The sequence below is a fragment of the Anabrus simplex genome, chromosome 6, assembly GCF_040414725.1.
Source record: "Anabrus simplex isolate iqAnaSimp1 chromosome 6, ASM4041472v1, whole genome shotgun sequence".
NCBI lineage: Eukaryota > Metazoa > Arthropoda > Insecta > Orthoptera > Tettigoniidae > Anabrus > Anabrus simplex.
Window position 1 is genome coordinate 133,226,105 of NC_090270.1, and position 22,100 is coordinate 133,248,204.

Consider the following 22,100-nt stretch of genomic DNA (forward strand, 5'->3'; position numbering starts at 1 on the left):
ACGATACCCTTAACTAGGGCCCAGATTCGTATGCACTAAAAACTCCAAAAATATTCATGCACATATGCACTAAAAATAAAACAAAATACACTTACCACACGCGTTATTTAATTTTAACTCTGTCTTAAAATAGTAAACATTTTTCATTCCTTGAAAAACGATGCATGATAGATTATCTACAATTTTTGAATGTTTTCAGGAATCGATGACTTTCTGTTGTCGGACAGAATTAATTTATACGCTGAAAATGATTTTTCTACGTCGACGGACGTACCTGGGCAATACTTGTACACTGGCACTGACTGCCTGATTCCACTTATGTAGTTCCTTATGGATTGAATCTTCTTCAGTTCTGGGTTTGAGTCCAACACCACACTGAGTTTCCTTTTAACTTTTCCTCCAGTTTAAAAAACTAATGGTGTTTTGAATTAACTGAAGGGATTCCGTAGGGATGCACCGCGAGTTTCTAGGCCCTTAATCGCCTTCGAAAGTGACGAATAATGTACCTGGACGAAACTGATATCTTTATAATACAGTTTCAGATTCAAATGCCCAGTTTGCTTCACGAACACATGCAGCATGGCTATAATCAATATTTTTAACTACATCTTTCACTTTATGAAAGTTCTCCTGATAGAACGATATTGTGGATTACGAAGTTCCCCATCTTGTGAGAACAGGTACCGGTGGAAGTGAAACCTGAGGCATATGAGTTTTATACAACTATACACTAGCCGGTACTTTTAGGAACAATTATTTTCCCACTTAAAATTACTGTGTTGACAAGATGGAAAGAGGGTACGTATCTTTTATGCAATACGATGCAATCCATGGGCCAAACATGTGACACTGATGCGATTTGGAAAAAATACTCGAAGAGACTGACCACCTTTCATCATTTATGAAGCTGCATCTGTGACTGAAAGGCGCACTTTGTAACAATCACTCTAAGATTCACTAGGCCACAGAAGTCACAGGGAATCGTTAACAAATCTTGCAACTGTAGTGTGATTGGATTTTTCTAGCACTTTGCATGAAAGTAAATGAGGTTTACCGGATTCTAGTGGACATAATTTACCCACTATGAAGTTCACAATGTATCGACCACACGAATTGGTTGTTTCATCTACTGATATCCAGACACAGTTCCCTCTTATGTCAGATTGCATTGAATCCATGACAGAAGCGTGCAGTGAAAGTAAATAGTTCTTCCTAAGGGTAGGTTCATCTAGTATCCTTTGATTAGCACAATACCTTACAAGAAACAAGCGTAGATGTGAATTACTCAATCTTTATACGGAAGTTTTACAAATTTCAGCAGAAAATTTACTAACTTCACGCCGTCTTTCCATGTCAGTTTAAAGTAGTGTTCCGAATTCTTACTTTGTTCTTTTGATCTGAAATGTGAAGTCGTTTTCGAATTCTGCTCAATTTGGAACATTTTTATTGCAGTTTACACTCTTATTACATGTTATGAGTCTCATAACTGTTTTATCTTGTACTAAAGCATGTATTATACTTTAATGAGGAACCGAGTTCAGGGCCCTGACTTAGCTTTAGATTAAGTATGGCTGAAGATGCTTACAAAGCCTAAGCGAAACGTGTCCCATTTGAACATATATGTAATATTTGTATCTTAAACTTAAAGATTGTAAAGTATTGGAATGGTGATTCTTTTAATAAATTTGTGTGAAAAAATTTACACTCTTGTCGCACACTTGACAGTATACTACATCACCGTCACTTGTGAAGTCACTATTGTCTGATATCCACTGTTTAATTGAAAAAAGACCTACAGCTTTTATCTTTGGGCATTTTTCATTTTAATTTGGTAAAACTCAGCACTAGACGAAGAGCAAGTTGACAGATCAACACACTTGTTTAAGCAAACTTCGTGAGACTACTGTAAGGAGGAAGGAATGTGAGAAAGAAGGAAATAGCTGGTGTGAAAAGGGTCATTATCCATCTACCTGCTTGTATTGCGACAATGAAAGCACTTTCCTTGATCAGGAAAGGCTTCTCGTGTTGCCAAGGAATGTACAACATATAGAGTTAACTAGATTTTTCATTTTGTTCAGAAATCCTAGATAAGAGAAAAATATATCTGTATATGCACTAACGTTCAAAATATGCATTTGCATATGCGCAGATGCATTTTTAAATAATCCGGTCTCTACTAATAAAATATGGCTGATATTGAGTTTATTTGGTTTTCAGGCCATTTGTACAAGAGATACATCTACGTAATAATAGTACTTAAAAAATCAATATCTGATCCTCAACACTTTCAGTAAATCACTGTCGTTCAGTCCATGTTCAGGTGCGGCTGCCATTATGTGCACTGTTATGTAATCGACACAGCTCTGTCACGATTTGAAAGGGAGAAGAATATTATGTGTAGAGCTGCAGGTTGCTGCTATCTATGTTTTTTCGAGAATTATATGAACCAGATCTTATACTGCAGTGCTGATCGACACACATAGTATGGTATGTTTGTTTCGTAGTAACAAGGGTGAAAACCAGAGAACGTGCGCCGTCCAGGCTTCGTTCTATGCAATAAATGACAGAGCCTGTACAGCCTTCGACCTCAATGTGTTAAGTCTTCTGAAAAAGGTTGTGAAAGTGGCTAAAAGCTAAGTGACCACAATCCCGTTGTCATGGATTTCAAACTCCATTGCTTTGCCATGATCAGATGTTCTAAAATTCATAGGTGCGTTGATGTAAAGAGACTTGACACCCTCGAGGCACAGACTGAACCAACCTTGAAACTAAAGAATGGAAGTGTGCAGTAAACAACTCGGCAACAGTCCGTATTGAATCGCAATGGAGTCTCCTACAGAACATACTCATTGATGCTCAGGAAACAGACATTCGATATTCAAGCAGCCATGGATGACTGATGAAATATTACAACTTAAGGAAGAAGATGGAAACTGAAGCATAGGGATAAAGATCAGTATGAAGAGTTGAACAGGGCAATCTGGAGAAAATGCAGGGTGACAAAAGAACTTTGTCTGGTGGAAAGATGCAGACCACTAGAATATCGAATATTGAATTTTCACGACCGCATTGTAATCGAAACAGACTTTCAACATATAGGTCGTGTTACGTACATGTAGTTCGTGTTGAAGAGATGTTAAGTACAGAACAAAAATGGCCAGCCGGACACCAGTGGGATCCGAACCCACAACCTCCCGATTTTGCGTCGGTTGCTCTACCAATTGAGCTATGGTGGCCTAGGCCATCTTTGTTCTGTCTGAAAGGATCTGAGCTACAGGTCTGGCACTGCTGCTAGCACACTGTAGAGTGCGTTTAAGTCGCCCGTTGTGGGGCATGTCAATGAATATTGAATTTTCACGACCGCATTGTAACCGAAACAGACTTTCAACGTATAGGTCGTGTTACGTACATGTAGTACGTGTTGAAGAGATGTTAAGTACAGAAAAAAAAATGGCCAGTCGGACACCAGTGGGATCCGAACCACAACCTACGTTGAAAGTCTGTTTCGATCACTAGAATATCTCCAGGAGAAACATGACTTCTTTAACCTCCATAAGAAAATCATGGAACTTACGGGGAAATACTGCAAGCTGTATAAAACTGTACTGAGGAATGCCAATAGCATTATCTTGGTGGGAGCTGAACTGCTAGGAGTATGTTGAGAATTTATTTAATTATGTGTGGCCAGATAACTTACTTATCCAGCGCTACAGTCCTTGAAGGACCTGGGCCTTGTCGATCACTTGTCTCCTCCATTCGTCTCTCGAAGCGGCCAGCCTTCTCCAGTTCCGTATTTCTAGTCTTCTCAAGTCCGCCTCTACATCATCCAGCCATCCTAATCTTGGTCGTCCCACTGAACGGCTTCCCTCGGACTTGGTGACCAACACCTTCCTCGGCACTTGCTGTTCCTCCATTCGCTGCACATGTCCCAACCACCATAATCTTCTAATCTTTATATCTGCAGTTATTGACAGATTCTTAGAGAGTTCATACAGCTCTTTGTTTGTCCTAATTCCCCAGCCATCCGTCTCGTATACTGCACCATATATCTTCCTCAACACTTTTTGTTCCCATGCATCCAAAGTATTTCTGATTTGCTGTGTAATTGTCCTTGTTTCCGATCCATACATAACTACAGGTTTTATAATTGTTCTATACACTGTCAACTTCAGCTGCCTTGAGATGTTTGACGATCGCAACAAGTTATGGAAACTATAATAGCATCTGTTGCCTGCCGCTTTTCTTGCCTTAATCTCTACTGGTACTACATTATCACCGAGCTCAATGGCTGCAGTTGCTTAAGTGCAAGTGCGGCCAGTATCCAGTATTACAAGTAATGAAAATCATTTTTTCCGTATTGAAAGAATCTTAATAATAAATGTAAGAAATTTATTTAAACTTCAACCTATTCAATACAGTGCAAGATTTTAACGTGTTAGTTAAACATCATTAAAATAGTTGAGACATGTTTTTCCCCTTTTGTGGGGCATCATCAGTCATATCAGTACCTCAAAGTTCTACTAGACATCTGGTTGGAAAATTGTAAAACATGTTGCATGAGTGAATACATTAAAAAACTTTACAATATCTTATTATTAACAAAATATCAAATATAAAAATAATAGTCAAATGGGAAGACATTAATGGCACTTAAACTGCCCTCATTCAAGCCATTATTTCAACTGTTTCAACATAGGCTCAATTTGAATCACATCAACTGTTTCTTTACATGCGCTAGGCACTCCGTCTCATCAACGGAGTTGAATAGCCCATGGATACTTCAGCGAATTAACTTGTTTGGTTCTAAAATACAATTATGCAACTTAGACTTCTAGGTTGAATTACGATGTAAAGCAACGTTTTTCACATGAGCTGGTCAAAAACCGTATACAACTTTCCACATCTTGATGCTAATTCCATTAGAACACATCATGAATGTTATAATAAGATCAAATTTAATTGAAATTAGGACAAATTTGGAATGCTTTTCCTCATCAATCATATGTAAAATACATGTACAGTATTTTGTAATTGTATTGTATTCTGCATTCATTCTCAATATTTGTATATAAATTTTAAACTGTCTTCGAACTTCGGCATTGCATAAGATTTTAGACTATCACTATTGTCATTTATTACACATATGACAGCCATTGTTTAAGTGAAAATTCACTAGCATATTCACTAGAGCAACATATTTTTAATCAATTTGATATTTTGTTAATAATAAGATATTGTAAAGTTTTTTATTGTATTCACTCATGCAATATGTTTTACAATTTTCCAACCAGACGTCTGGTAGAACTTTGAGGTATTGATATGACTGATGATGCCCCACAAAAAGGGCGAAACATGTCTCAACATTTTAACTAACACGTTAACATCTTGCACTGTATTGAATAGGTTGAAGTTTAAATAAATTTCTTACATTTATTATCGGTATCCAGTATTCGGAAGATAGTAGGTTCAAACCCCACTGTCGGCCTCCCTGAAGATGGTTTTCCGTGGTTTCCCATTTTCATACCAGGCAAATGCCCTTTCCTGTCCCATCGTCGCCATAAGACCTATCTGTGTCGGTGCGAAGTAAAGCCAATAGCATACATATATTTCTCTATGAATGTTTTGACTGAGATGCCTGGATATGAATGGTGACGTGTATGCATGCTTCGAATATAAAAAAAGTTTTGATTGTGTATCTCGTGCAAAACTTGCTGAGATTTTGAAAACGCCTGGTGTTCAGTTCTGGTGGTCTAGGTATCATCACTCGGCTCGGCTGGAACGAAACAGCAGAGGTCAAAATCGAGGGAGACACAACTGAGGGCATTACTTAGAGGTGTGTGACGGGTGTGTCCTGTCTCCTCTCCTTTTCAATATCTACTCTGTGGCTGTGCTCAGAGAAGCTGTCGAGGATAAATGGCATCGTCATTAATAACATCTGCTTTGCTGATGATATGGTTGTGTTAGTCAGTAACCTTGCTGATCTTCAAGTTATTATTAACAACATTGTAAGGATCAGTGCAGCATGTAGTCTGTTCATAAATTGGCAAGACCAAGCTTATTATATTTTCGAAAGCACCTAAGCAGGCCTCCCTGCGCATCAAGAACACAATTGTTCAGCAAGTGTCATCCTTCAGATAATTGGAGACTATAGTGAATGAGCATTGCGATCCTAAGACTGAAATCTTATCCATGATTGGGCAAGCCAAAAATTTGTTCAACAGTAAAAGGGCCCAATTCACCATTAGAGATCTCAACTTTCAGCGCGGAGTTCAGATGTTGCGATGCCATGGTTTCCCTGTCCTTCTATATGGTTTTGAAGGCTGGATGCTCAGCCCTTTACTGGAGAGGTGGTTTGAAGCTATTGAAATGCATTTGTATAGAAGAATGCTTAAAATATTGTGGGTAGAAAGGAAGACCAATGAGGAAAATTTCAACTTTTTACATAAAAAAGAGCTGACAACCGCCAAGGAGCGAAAACTCCTGTACATTGGGCACATCATGTGAGGTGAACAATATGAACTTCTCATACTCATCATCAAGAGGAAAGTTGAAAGTTAACGATCTGCGGGGAGACCGAGAAATTCCTGGCTTAAGGACTTGCACCGTTAGTATTATGTCAGACTGCCAACTTTCATAGGGAGACAACGTCTGAGAAAGAATACTCTCAACTCATTTATTTGGCACATGATTTGAATCCATGATGACGTTGAAAAATGTTGTCGGCCAGTAGATGACAAATTTGTTGGAATTCCTTTAGCTTCCAGAAATTTGCTGGCAAGTCATCAGGACCTGGTGCTTTCTTGTTCTTCATGGTATTGATAACCTTCATGACTTCATCCATTGTGATATGGGAAACCATCCAGCGGTTGGTATTTTACTTGTAATGTGTAGATGTCGGAATTCTGTGTTAGAAATTTCGTTGAAATGCTGTTGCCAGTGTTCAGATATTTACTGTCTAGCCTGTAGTTGGCCATTTTTATCCTTAACACACGTATAGTGCTCAATGTCTTGCATTACCTGGGTCTGAGTTTTTGTCAGGCAGTAGATGCCTTTCGCTCCTTCCTTTTATGCACCTGAGCACATAAACCTTTCTAATGTTCAACTTTGGCTTTGATGATGACTTTCTTGGCCCCTCTCTGTGCAACTACATACTGTTCCAATTTTCATCAGTCTTCTGTCTTCTTTTCTTGTACAGTTTTCTGCACTTTGTCTGTCCATGTTTGCTTGTCTTTGGTAATGAGACAAAGTCTGTCATAGTGCATTGGCACTGCCGGTGGCTACAATTAGCCTACGCAGTGGCCTCCACGGTATGCACTAGCCATGCGTCTTGGTAGGTGTGCTAGGTACCAACTGATGAGCCCAGCCTAGCACACGGGGGCAAAACGCTGGCAACCAGGAATGAGTTAGCTGGAAAATTTATAATGTCCAATAACGGACCATTTATATTGATATAACATCTGCCAGAAATGTTGTGCGTAAAGTAGATTTTGTGGCATTTTGGATCGAATTTTGGTAAGTAGTCCATGTAGCATTTGCTGATGAACACTGTGAAATATGACATCATTGTCTGCGCTTGTTGTTTGTATGATAAAATAATTATTCCTTTAACTGGAATGTTTTTCCACCATTTAATAATAATAATAATGCTATTTACTTTACGTTCCACTAACTACTTTTACGGTTTTCGGAGACCCTGATGTGCCGGAATTTAGTCCCGCAGGAGTTCTTTTACATGCCAGTAAATCTACAGACACAAGGTTGACGTATTTGAGCACCTTCAAATACCACCAGACTGAGCCAGGATCGAACCTGCTCCAGTCCAAAATTATTCGTTCTCTTCCTCGTTACATGCCGTTTGTGGAGCATACACTGCAAAACTCATACACAGTAGTTCAGGATGTTGATGCTGGCTGACATAAACCGATCTGAATGATGTTGGATGTTTGAAACACTATTCTGCAACTTGGTGCCAAGGACTATGACCGCTCCTTCCAGTTTGTGATTCCTTAATAGCTGAGCCTGTAGCCGTCATCTGTATCTTGGGATTTTTGGCCTTCCCACTTTGTCTCCTGTGTGCATGCAATATTCACTTTGCACCGCTTGAGTATTGCGTGACTCTGTCTGGAAAGGGTTTCAGCATTCAGTGTGGCAATATGTAAGGTTTTTTTATTTTGTTCGAGCTAGCTTGTTTAGTTGATTTTGCTCTTCAGCCAGTTGCATCAGTCAGATGAAGCAAGCATGTGTCATTTCCAGGGTACGGCCTGGTATTATCCGACAAAATTTGTCTTCCACAGAAAGACAAATGATAAACCAAATTTTAAGTTAACCTCCTCTTTCTTCAGACATTCTTCTTTGCTGCCATTGTTGTGAGGCTTTTAGTGAATACAGTACTTGTTAGCATATTCTAGAGAGAAGGAATACGAAAATATTGATAGGTAAACGATAAAATGAATCAATAAACTAGTACAACTACATACATATAAATATGCTGTTGTAAGACTTTAAAATGTTTCATGGGTTTTGTGAACATGCAATAACCAATGCCATTATTTTGGGTTAATGCTCTATCTATATTAATACTACTACACGCTTTCTGTGGATCACTGGTGAAGATCAAGATCACGGATTCAGAGCCGTATGAGGTAGTTGAAAGTCCATTCGACACTCGCTTCATAATACCAATATAAAATTTGTAATGTCCAATAACGGACCATTTATATTGGTATTATAAATTTACTCATTCGGAACAGATATTTCAGATTCCCTACGGGAATCTTTTTTTTTTTTTGCTAGGGGCTTTACGTCGCACCGACACAGATAGGTCTTATGGCGACGATGGGATAGGAAAGGCCTAGGAGTTGGAAGGAAGCGGCCGTGGCCTTCATTAAGGTACAGCCCCAGCATTTGCCTGGTGTGAAAATGGGAAACCATCTTCAGGGCTGCCGATAGTGGGATTCGAACCTACTATCTGCCGGATGCAAGCTCACAGCCGCGCGCCTCTACACGCACGGCCAACTCGCCCGGCCCTATGGGAATCAACATCTAAATCACTCGCTTCATAAACGCAGGGAAAGAATCTAATCTCTCGTGACATTCGGTATTTATCCTACAAAATTAATTGAAAACTAGGTCATGGATTGCCCATCAGTATTTCAGTTTCTCTGCATCTTCTAAAGTAAAACAGTTTACATGCAGGCAAACTAAATTGCATCAAATAAAATGTTAGCAACACAGTAGTTGAGGCAATGTTGTTGTTGTTATTATTACTATTATTATTATTATTATTATTATTATTATTATTATTATTATTATTATTATTATTATTATTATTATAAATAATACTAAAGAGTGTTGTTCTAGAATGCTACATCAGTGTGGCAGTATGTTCCTTGTCAAAATACCCGATTAGAAATATGAAGTTCAGTGTGTACACCAAAAATTCTCTAGCAGCAAGGGACTGGTTTCTTTCTGGTTCTTTTGGCTAGTAGTTCAGTTGAGGCATTCAAGAGTCTGTCTAAATTATTATCTAATTTGGCTGATGAACCATAGTCAGTGTGTGCACCGCAAAGAGGTTCAGGATTAAATCTGAGCTTTTGTTGATCTAATAATGTTGAATTGTACTCTTTGACACTGTGCATGGCTTGCCAACAAACTTGCATGTCCAGAATATCTCCTAATGTTAACTGAAGCACCTAACTTAAGGTGCAGTCATTATGCAGTTTACTGATTTGAGTCTTTGGTGATGTTGAGCAGGGGAAAGTTAGACTAATGGTTGACATCTTTTTCAGCTTTGTGACTGTGACCTTCGTCATCGAGGCCATGGCGTCAGCGAATGCTATCGTACAGTGGAAACGATTTCAACAAATGAAGAGAGTAAGCCAATCTCTACATACGGTAATTTGAAGAAGGGTCCTCATCATCATTCTTACATTGTTTTGCTAATCACTTCTGTAGTATGATCCAATTGAGATCTGCGGTATGATCCAGTTGAGATTCGAAGATGAAAATTCCATTTACACTTTCACTTTTATTTGAAATAATATTCTTTGTTGTTCAGAGGTGTGCATGTATATATATTAGTGATGGGATAATCATATACAAAATAATTGCTTATTTGATTATTTAATTTTGATTATTTTTCTGGTTATTTTATAATTATTTTCCATTCAATTATTTTTTCGATTATTCATTTGAATTTCCATTCAAATGATCCAGTTGTTGTCATCAGTTCATCATTCACATCGCAGGAAAATTAAAATTACCTATCTTCATTCCCTTCCAGGAAATGTGTAGGTGAGAGGATCGGTCTCTGATAAGCCTTCCAAAAATAATACAAACTCATGCTCCATACATGCAAATGAGTCATGCCCTCGGATGCTATTACTTAAAATGCATATATGAATATGTTGTATCATGTATCAACGTGATAAAAGGAAACACAATGCTAGTAGTACAGTATTGACTGCTTGGCTCACCAAATTTATCAAGTCATAAATCAAAATTTTCCAGAATTTTCTTTAAATGGTGAAGTCGTTATATTTGAAATTATGTTGCTAAATGGCTTCAAAAAGACTCCAGATCATTAAGAGCTGGCAACACTGATGATGATATTTTGTGATAGTGGGTTCACCCAGCTCCATGGCTAAGTGGTTAACATGCTGGTCTTAGGTCACAGGGGTCCCAGGTTTGATTCCCGGCAGGGTCGGGAATTTTAACCATCATTGGTTTATTTTGCTGGCACGGAGCTGGGTATATGTGTTGTCTTCATCATCATTTCATCCTCATCACGATGCGCAGGTCGCCTACTGGAGTCAAATCAAAAGACCTGCACCTAGCAAGCTGAACATGTCCTCGGACACTCCTGGCACTAAAAACCATATGCCATTTCATTCCCCAACCAAGAAAATGTGTAAATGGTCACTACAAGTCAATAAGGGTTGAAAACAATGAAGGAAAAGGTGATTAATCTACTTTTTTAAGAGGAAGTACAACTGTGCAACCATCCTCTATTAATATTAATCTTAGGGAAAAAATGAAAGGTGTTCGACACTTCAAAAAATGAAGATATTGGTCATAGAAAGACAAGGACCACGGAGGGCGTGAAAATAAGACTCCCTTGGCCTCAGAAACCTAATACCATTGGGGTCAGAAAATAACAAGTGTTGATTAAGGAAGGTCGGTTAGAATAGATGAAAATAAGCAACCTGGCACAAGTGAGTGGAAGCAATGACTGTATTCAGCTAAGGGTCATACTGTGAGTAAATAAACCCACAGAGGAAAATAATGGTTATGAATGAGACAGCTGTATTATTATTATTATTATTATTATTATTATTATTATTATTATTATTATCATCATCATTAAAATACTTTGCTGTGATCTTAAAGCTGATATGAGTAATGTATTTTTACCTTTTGACATAAAATTAAAGTGGGTATTGTCCCCGTAACAAGGTCAGCAGTGAGCAAGAGACTCCCCAAGGGTGCTCAGTAAGGATTGGCTTCTAAATAAATAATTGTAACTGGCAGGGAAAATAACAGTAGGTTAGGCAAATGAGAAAGGGCAACAGAAAATAGAAAAATCACACGTGATTCATTCAAAATCGGAAAATGCCATCCTGGCTAGCTATGATAGTGTAGATGATTACGTTAATTACGAAATTGATTCAGCTCTTGAGGTAACATGAAAATAGTTCAAACAAATGGGATGGTACAGGCAAACTTTATCTTAACTATTCTAACAGAATTAAATTGTAACACTAACTTCGTTCTTGTGCCATATGAATTATTGACTTAGTTATGATTTCTTGAGAAAATAGGCTGTTGAGGTAAAATTCTTGTACATATCTGAAAAATACATCAAATAATCGTATGAAAAAATTAAAGTAGCGAAAATAATCATTAAACATACGAGAATTAATTTTCTGGTAATGAAAATTGATTTGAAATTATGTAATTGAAATTTACAATATAATTAATTAACAAATTAAATTTATTTCTTTTGAATATGTTTGATTAAATTCTCTAAATTAAATTGATTCGTCAACTATGTATCTGTTCGGGATGGATTATCAATTAATTAATCAATTAGTGTTAAGTGGTCACTTCAAATGAACTGAAAGAAAATTTTAAAAAAGATCCCTTATTCTTATAATTAGAGCCCAGATTTCTATGCCAATGCATGTTTTTAAATAAGTTGAGGAAAGCAACGGGAAACTACCTCACTTCTCATTTCCCTAGTACGCCTCTTCAGTGATGCATAGGCCATCTATGACAGCTGATGACAGAGCCGTTGAGGATCCCACCAGTGGAAGCGCTGATGGACTGAACATACATACACTGGTTGCAATATTCTCAAACTTTGCAGATATTCGTTTTATGGCTTAACGATTCCAAATAACCGTTCTTTTTACCTGTATGTTTGCATGTTTTGACCTTTCTAGGAGGAAATTCATGCATAATGCATATTTTGAAGATTTTGGATTTACTAGTAACTATTTGGACGTTAACCCGTCCACCTTTTGAATACTAATATTATACTAAACAAGTTACTATAACATTTATTTCAAACTAGTTTTGATGCTGGCGAGTGTAATCTTCAGCCAAATATGAGAACAGGCAATCTTAAATAAACATATCTTTATATCAATGCACATATCTGCGAAAACCCTAAAAAGTAGTTATTGGGACATGTAAACCAATAAGACTAATGAAAGAATAAAGTACAATATGTCTTCTCTCTAAAATTTGAGTCAGCAGGAGTTTGTAACAGCGCTTATTACCCAGCATTCTTTCTTGACTCATAATTTTTGGAGACTCATTTTTCAGTAACTGTAAATGGAGAAAGTCTTGCATGCAACTTAAGTCAAATACTGACGTCTATACAGGAGAAAGTTTCCCTTTTGACTTCAGCACACCAACGCCATTGGTTGCGTGATGAGAGAACCTCTCACACAGGGTGCACGAACTCATACAAATCTTTGTTCTGACTAGAGGGGATGATTACCCCTCAAATGTGGATCGTCTTGCTTACAACAGTTATCAACTCAGTTAGACAAGGGAACAGGCATCTCCTTTGTATTACTGAAGAGTAAACTTACAGCACAAAATAATGTGAGAGAAAATCTCATATAGCGACCACTCGCATGTTAATATTTCATAATATAACTTTTCTTGTCACTTTGGAGTATATATAATGTTAACTTGCCTTTTATGAATGTTGGTTTGAAGAATTTGGGATTATACAGTATACCTGTTTCTGAGAGACAGAGAAAATGTATTCCCGGCATTGTATGTGACAACCAATTTTGGAGATAAGTAAAATTAAAAATCCACCTTTTCAATATTAATATTATACTAAACAAGTTGTGTCATTTACTTCGAACTAGTTTTGATGGTGGCGAGTGTCATCTTCAGCCAAATATGAGAATAGGCAATCGTAAATAAACGTATCATATCAATATGGGACTTATGATGCCCCTAAAAGTATCTGAGAAAACTTGAAATAATCACAATTTCAAAATCTTGAAGTTACAATTGAATTGTTTGTTTCAGAAATGACACTTCTCCAACGTACCAAATTGTAGTGTGTAATGTCATATCTGTCCTTCCGATATTTATTATGCTTATTCTACTGTTAAAATGACTATGACAGATAGGTTGTTTGTATGAATTAGTCCAATACGTTCCTTTACAGACTTTGTTGAAAATGGTGGGGACGTGCTGTTTCTGCAACAAACACCATTATTGAGAATATAAGGAAGTGCAACATTGATTTTAACGTCATTTCAATTTCAAAAGGAACTTTATTAAATAAAGTACAAATTTTGTACTGAGGAAATAGTGTTTAAAGCCATTATTTAATAATTATTTGTAAGACTGACTTATGTGCACGTATTATGATTAGACCACATTGTATAGAAAAATAAACAGAAGAATACTCCTTTTTATGTCCCTTTCCAAAGTTCGTAAAACAAAACAACACAATATAATACAAGTAACATGTAAGTCTCTTATCTTTGAACAATACTCACTTATATTGCGCTGATGTTGTTCATGCAAACAGTTCATTATAAAACTCATGGTGTTCTTCTGGTATGTAAGATTCCAACTTCTTTATGTCTACTAATTTCTTTTCATTCAATGGAACACAGCTTTGTGGATAAGCAAGTCTAGTTGGTAACACAGGGAGACGGGTTGCAGAAATAAGCAACTTGAAACTATGAACGCACAGTCCATCAATACAGTATTTTCCTTAGACATGATTTGCCTCATACTGAAACTCCATAAATTGATTTATATGAAACGCGACTTTTGCATCTTTTTTCACACCTCTTCCTAGCGAGTCAAGTGAAGTAAAAACAACACCTCTCCAGGATAAGTGTTCTTTCTGCACAAAACGGAAACTTTCATTCGCGACGGACAGGCAGAGATATATGGTAGAAGTGTTTTTTCTGCACAAAATGGTAGCCCTTCGTGCATTAATCATGGCAGTATTAATAACTCATATAGTGTCAAAAAGTGGAGAAGTGCTGTTTCTGCAACAAACTATTCAATTAGAATGACACTTAACACAACATAATTCTTTTCACTGAAGTTAGAACTTTGGACGTATTGAGTTTGCTTAGAAACGTAAGATTCTCAAATAAATAAAAAGTCTTGTCATAAATGAAATGTTATACAAAGGTCGAGCCACATATAGAGTTTCTCTGTATATATGAGTCCCAGTTAGAATGACACTTTAACATAATATAATTATTTAACTCAAAATGGAATCTTGAAAGTCCTGAGTTCTACTTAGAGTAGGTAGATTCACAATTTAAATAAAAGGTCTTGTCACAATTGATCAGAAATACAAAGGATGAAACATGTATAAAGTTCCTTTATAAAAATTAAAATAATTCTTGTTCAAGACTTTCAAGATTCCATCTTGAATTAAATAATATGTTATGTTAAAGTATTGTTCTTGTTTTCTGGAACACTGACCTGACAATCTTCATATATGCAGCTTTGAGTCTGCTGTTAATGGTAACTGTTTCATGCTCTTATGAAGTGAGAACATTTCTCTTGGTTCTTAAAGGGATTTGGTTGTACCAGAGGGAATACCTGACCTGGTGGTAAAACTGAGTTCCTTTTTTAATCCTATTGGTGATTTCCGCTATCTCTGGTTACAATGCTATTGGGGTATGGAAGGGGTCAACTAAAAAATTTACTGTAAACTGATTTTTCTGTACAATAAATTAATCCTACATAAAATATAGCAGAATTCTACAAAAATAAACCATGCAAGTTACATACTTTGTGTGTGTGTTTTTATAACCCTCTTGCACTCAGCCTATATGCAGAGGTTTGCTCGAAGCAGCTCGAACTAATTTTTGTGACTTTGCAACCCAATTACAAAAAAAAAAAAAAAAATCACCACAACACTTGAACAGTTTTACATATATTAAAAACAAATAAATCACACTAATAATATAGAAACTACGAACATTTCAGAAATGAATATATCTTAGACATATTATTAGTAAAGCAGGAAAAAAAATGCTTTAAAAATAATTTCGGAAAAATGACGGAAATATCAGACTATTTAGACTTTCTTCTTTACTCTTAAACCAGAAAGAAATAATATTTAATTCTAAATAATTTTATATCAATATGATTTTTGCCTTGCTGGCAAGATGTAGTGTTTACAGTGCACTATGTCTTCTGGTATGGGCTAGAGTAAATTTCATTGATCTGTCTTAGTCTCATCCATGGCTTTGACAATATGAAAGTGACCAAGGTATGAGAGATGCTAGTAATGCCATTCCTTATGCAGCCAATCCCTGTTATGAATGGTGTGAAAATATCGCTCATAGGGTCGGTTGGTGCATGCATTTCAGTGGGCTTGGCAGACTGACATGTAATAGCAACTTCTGGCTCTGTGAGGAAAGTGGTGGGAAACTACCTTACTCCTCATTTCCCTAGTATGCCTCTTCAGTGACACCCATTGTTGCCAACTTGCGGATTTTCCGCTAAATGTGGTGGAATTAGAAGACTGCCGGCGGAGAAATATATCATTTAGCAGACAGCCGATTTTTTGGCGGAATTTAGCGTTTTATCCATTTTACGTTTAAAAAAATTGTACTCCAGTCTGTCTCCAAGCTAATCCGTATTTCTTGTCAGGAGCTAGCAGTCACATGAGGAAAACATGTTACATGAATTTGATGTTATTAGAACATGGTATCATAAATTTGTAATGCGTGGAGAAAGGCTACTTATCTCTTACAGTAGTTGACGAGTGACGACAGATAATGAAACTGTGAGAGAGTAGCATTTATATTTATGGTATGAAGGAAGACCGTTTAATGAACTGGCCTGTTTTGTGTGTGGCCCTTGAGGTAGGGGATTCACCTAGTTCGCACCCGGCACTAAAACGCCTAAAAGTTCTAGCTCGCTGCTCGCAGGCAGGGGGTTAATCCCAGTGAAACTCAGACTAGGTGAGTGCAGACATTTATTATTATTATTATTATTATTATTATTATTATTATTATTATTATTATTATTGCTCATTATTTGAGATCGGATTTCTTGGCAGAATTTTAGCGGATTTTTAATAGTATTTAGCGGATGTTGAAAATATAAGTTGGCAACACTGGTGACACCTAGGCTATATATGACAGCTGTTAGTGGAGCTGTAGAGGATCAAACCAGCCTTCGGGCTGAATATCCTACATACATACATACAAAGTGTCGTTCTAATTGGAACTGTCATATATACAGAGAAACTGTATGTGGTTCGACCTTTGTATAACATTTTATTTATGGTAAGACTTTTTATTTATTTGAGAATCTTACGGTTCTAAGTCGAACTCAGTACTTTCAAAGTTCTAACTTGAGTGAAAAGAATTATGTTGTGTTAAGTGTCGTTCTCATTGTAACTTCCAAGATTTTGAAATTGTGATTATTTGAAGTTTTCTCCAGAGGGGCATCATTAGTCCCATATTAAGAGTGTTTATATGTGCATTGATATAATATGTTTATTTACGATTGCCTGTTCTCATATTTGGCTGAAGATGGCGCTCACCAGTGTCGAAACTAGTTCCAAGTAAATGTTATAACTTGTTTAGTTTAATATTAGTATTGAAAAGATGGATTTTTTAATTTTACTTATCTATTATTCTTGGTTCAATACGGTCTTAAAAATGAAATTCTTAAATTTAAACCTAATTCAGTACATAAGGTAGAGGAGCTATAATCCAATTAACCAAACACTTACTTATTATTCTTAGGGATAAGCTGTCCTAATTATACATTGTTATAAATCGAACCGTATAGTGTGCATTACTCATTATTATTTTTTATCTATGTTAGACGAACAAAACAAAACTTGTATCGCACTTCTGTGACATATTAGTTAGCTAGCAGCTTCAAAAACCTTGGTTTCACACTGAACCCTCTTCCGTTGTTATCCTGGATGTTCCTACCTAGATCTCTCATTCGACACTTTATCGCAGCAGGCAATAATTAAGTTATTGAGGACATTCAAATGTGTTTGTCATCATCGCATGGAGAAGTAGCTGCGGCAGCTAGATATAAGTTGAACAAAGTGATCTGTTCAAATTCTGATTTTGAATTCGTCCAGCTTATATAAGACGTATTGTGGTGAAAATGCAAAAGATGTACAATTTGACCTTACTTTGTCCCAAATGTCTTCATTTAAGTATGCACCTGTCACTTCTTGTGACGTTGAAAGGTAATTTTCTGTGCTTAAGAATGTGCTGACAGATAAATGGATCAGCTTAAATCAGGATAATTTGGAGAATCTAGTTGCTGTACAATGTTTCAAAAGGAACTGAATTTTGATAGTGGATATTTTCCAGTTTATTGTGCATGTTTTGCTATATGATGCATATTTTGAGATTTGATAGCGCATGGAAATCCGGGCTCTACTTATAATGAACAAAATTAACCATCAGCACTGGAAAATTGACAACAATGTTTATCAGAATCCCTACGTACTGAAACACACACAGATTTGTCCACATTGCTCACACACATGCCCGAAATAAATCACATCCTCCTATCTGCATCTCTAACAACTACAAATATACCAAAACCACTATTCTACAATCCAATGACCAAGAATTATGTACAGACGAAATATACTACAATATTTATATGTCATGAAATCAGCTACTCACTCTGAGAAATTTTCTCCGTATGTCAGGTAAGAATAATGAACATAAAATTTAGCATGTGGTCCTAGGCTCAAACAGTTGAGTTTTTGCATTAAATTGAACTAACATGCTCAGATCTATTAATATGGAAGAATGTGTGCTATCATCTAAATAATTCTTGGTAAATATTTAACAAATGCACTCGTATACCGGAAGAATATCAGTCTATTTACATCGAGGTAATTTCATTCACATCATGACAAAATTTATATTCAGAAGCACAAATGTAAGGCTTATTAATATTCAGGAGTTTGCAAATGTAACCACGATGACTTATTCTCAAAGACACTACTATCTTCCACTTATTTAACACACAAATGCAGCATTATCATCATCATCATCATCATCATCATCAAGTCCCACTCCAATCGCCCGGGTGTGGTTACAATTGCCTCATATGCCACTGAATTTCAGAACATTGCCAAACATTCGTCAGAATTTAATTATATGAGGGCTAATTCTAACACACATTGAATAATGAATTTATCCAATAATCCCTCTCACAAAGACTCGTATCATTTACCGTAATACAATACAGTACATCGCAGAAAATACGCGGTCAGAAATAACATGAAGTATCATATTTGTAAAATAAACCTCAATTCGTTGACATCGGTATGAAAGATCCGAGCTAACATTCATCACAAATATTTACTACAGCACTCCAAAATTGAATAATTACCTGGTATCTGGATTAACATCTCGATGACGTTGACTGCCACCACCACGAGGCGTGCATATAAGCTCCAGATGTTAATTGAAATATTACTCGAAAATGGAAAATATTAACCATACTGTAGTGTGTTGGTGGGGTAAATAAATAAGACAGAACCTGGTAGCCTGCTATTTCTAAAATGTATTAACCAGTACTAGTAACAATAAATAACCTGTAGTAAACATCTTATACGACGTACTTAGTATTGAAAAGGTTGAACCTTTCCTCAATTCTAATTGTGAATCTCAGTTCAATATGGGACAATTAAGTTCTTAACTTATAATGTCTTAAATAAGCACTGAAACTACACGTTTACACACACGCACGCGCGTGCGATTGCCGAGCTTACAACTTAGACAAGTACATGGACACACACTTACATAGTTCACACTCTCTCGTTTAGTATCTCATGTTTCATCTACAATGACACCCGCACACAGAGTCTTCGTTCAGTTACACTACACTCACTCAGCCGCTCAGTCACACTTGTTAGCGCTGTCACGATCCTCAGTCTACAATTCAGTCTCGCAACTCGGGATAGTATCCGCTGTTCACTCAATCTGTCGAACTGTGTTCGCAGTCTGCACACATCGGCACCCAGTGTTCCCTTCGCGCTGCTCCAGAACAACTAAGGTTCTTCTACAGCAGCCGGCTATGAGAGACTCGCACATGACGTCAGGGAAACAGGAATGACTCCTCGGCTCCAACAGATTGACACCTCAGCCCAGGCTGTCACTGACTGCACTCTTCACTAACTTACACCAGCTGAACTACAGCAACTAATTCAATCTAACTCAATTCGTAGGCTGCACCTGACTTAAATACCTGGACCCACGCCATCTGGATGCTTCCAGAAGGGACACTCCTCCAGAGCCTTCCTGAAGGCGAAAACTCTCCATGTGCCATCCAGATTCTTCCGTAACGTTGGAGGCCTCCAATACGTGAGCAGGACGATCCAGATAGCTGCGGCGGAAGTGCTGACCAATCCGCAAACGGCTGTCCTCCGTGTCGTGTTAGGAATAGGGAGATCGTTGGCCTTCCTTGGTGATGAGCGTGCAGTTGGAGCTGGCTAGCTTGTGCCACACACCCCACTCCCCCTCCCCGTGGCTGCACATTGGCATGGCAGACGCAACGGGTCATCATGCCAAAATATTAAATTCATATCAATAGTTTGTTATATGATGGCATAACATTCCTTGAATGTTTAGCGATGGCTAGTATATTTCGATGATTCTCCACTGGCACAGGGGCTTAACACGTGGTAGAAAACCACCTATTCTGCAGGATTGAAATATCTAATGTTTGAAATCCATATTTTCAGCGCAACTCATTTGTAGACATACTCAACAGAAGAAATTTAAGAGAAAAAAAGAGCAAATGATTCACCACAAGACAATGCCTAAAAAGTAAGGAAAAAATACAACTACATAGGACATATATCTAGTACAATGTGTAATCAACTTATCATAGACTGCCGAATTCATGTTGAGCGATGAAAAATCGTCCTTAATTGATATATTAGGGTGGATGCCCCCGCATTTCTCTTCCTTTGGCAACGATCTGATCATCTCGTAGCTCATGGTAGAATAAAGGTTGAACATGGCGATGAGCTGAGCTGCAGCCTCTTACCATGACGACTGTACGTCCTTTTCACACAACACTTTCATGGTAATACACTGAAACTTGTACAACACAATTAATACTAATCCTGGATGCAGTTTCTCTTCAATATCATAAAATTATACGTACTTGATCACAAGTAATAAGCGTGAGACCTCTGTTGGATTGTGAAGTTACGCATTTAACAACGGACTTGTTTAGGTGAGCATAGTTCCATAGGCAGCTGTCTACCCAAAATATGAATAGCTCCAGTTGGGCGTTGAATACATTGTTCTATTGCCCACTGTGACATTCAGAATTAGAGTGAGAGAGACAGGTTACTCTGCCCTCGGCTAAGTTAGGCTCAGTGCCACCGTAAAACAAGTGCATGTTCAGTTGAGATACTGAATTCTTAAAATTTTCATCTAAACTGGTTAACACAAAATGTATTCATAGATTGTCACAAAATTAGCCAAAAATCTTCTAAATGTTGAGGTTAAAAATAACTTATCATTAATGTGGCCTAATTTCACATCGGTAAAATACACTCGTACTTAATACAGGTGGTGCTGTTCTACTTCTTCTGATAATCGAATATTCAAACACATATTCCTTCACATTTAGCAACTGAGTTAGCTGTACAGAATATACAGTTTTATTTTTTTATTTGTTCCAGGCGGCCTTGTCTGTCCCCTCGCAAGCGATAAAAATAGATGTACGAGTAAAGAAAAACATACTCTCTCATCAAGGTAAAGCAACACACATCCAGCTGACAAGGGTGAAGTCAGTTGATCCAACACTCATATAAATCAATAAATTACATTCTCAAGAGAAGCATACTGTCATAGTATATTGCCCGCTGATATTTAAAAGAAATTGTCAATTGGTAGTACTGGGGCTTACTTCCATGTGCTCAGAAGATGGCATTTACTTAAATAGGGAACTTTATTTTACAGATATTAAAGATTAACAGAGTTCATTTACTCATTTAGTTTCAACATTCAGAGATTTATTTAAAAAAAACAGATACTTTTTTGTGAGAGTTTGCTTATTTCAATCGATTATTCATCGGACACACTTAAATCCAAAAACTTCATTTTTCATGATCAGATTATTCTGTGGGATACATCTGAATGATATGTGAAATTCTTTCCATTATTTTATTCAGTAATTTATTTATTCAGGCATTTAAATAATTGGATGTAGGTTATTCGGTTATTAAAGTATTTGATTATTCCATCACTAAACTGAGTGATATTTGAAACTCATTCAATTATTTAAATAATCTGATGGAGTTTATTCGATTATTAATCTATGAGAGGGCGCGTAATGTTCGAACATAAGAGGTCGCTCACAGAGTTTTCATCCATGGTCATGATAAAGACAATTGATATTTTTTTTATAGCTGGAATATTACAGTAACATAAATGCTCATAAGAGTCATGTGTCTGCAATAAACCTTCATACCTTTTTCTAAAGTTAAACCTAGAATTCTTAAAATTTACTGCCTTGGCAACAGAATTTTTATAAAGCTATTCATATTTTACACAAGTAGTAAGACGTAATGA

The 22,100-nt window shown here is 36.9% G+C and overlaps 1 protein-coding gene and 1 non-coding gene across 5 annotated transcripts in view; one reads left to right on the forward strand and one right to left on the reverse strand.

Moving 5' to 3' along the window:
- LOC136875550 (transmembrane protein 104 homolog) overlaps positions 1 to 22,100 on the forward strand; it is a 105,606-nt gene that overhangs the window by 25,300 nt on the left and 58,206 nt on the right. For 2 of the 4 annotated variants that reach the window (XM_067149101.2, XM_067149104.2), the window contains one exon: positions 9,789 to 9,894. In XM_067149101.2, the coding sequence (XP_067005202.2) occupies positions 9,789 to 9,894 (106 nt within the window). The remainder of the gene's footprint in view (positions 1 to 9,788; positions 9,895 to 22,100) is intronic. The other 2 variants (XM_067149102.2, XM_067149105.2) reach the window with 1 other exon arrangement.
- On the reverse strand, positions 3,160 to 3,236 carry TRNAL-CAA (transfer RNA leucine (anticodon CAA)). The gene has a single exon. It is a non-coding gene; the product is annotated as a tRNA-Leu (tRNA).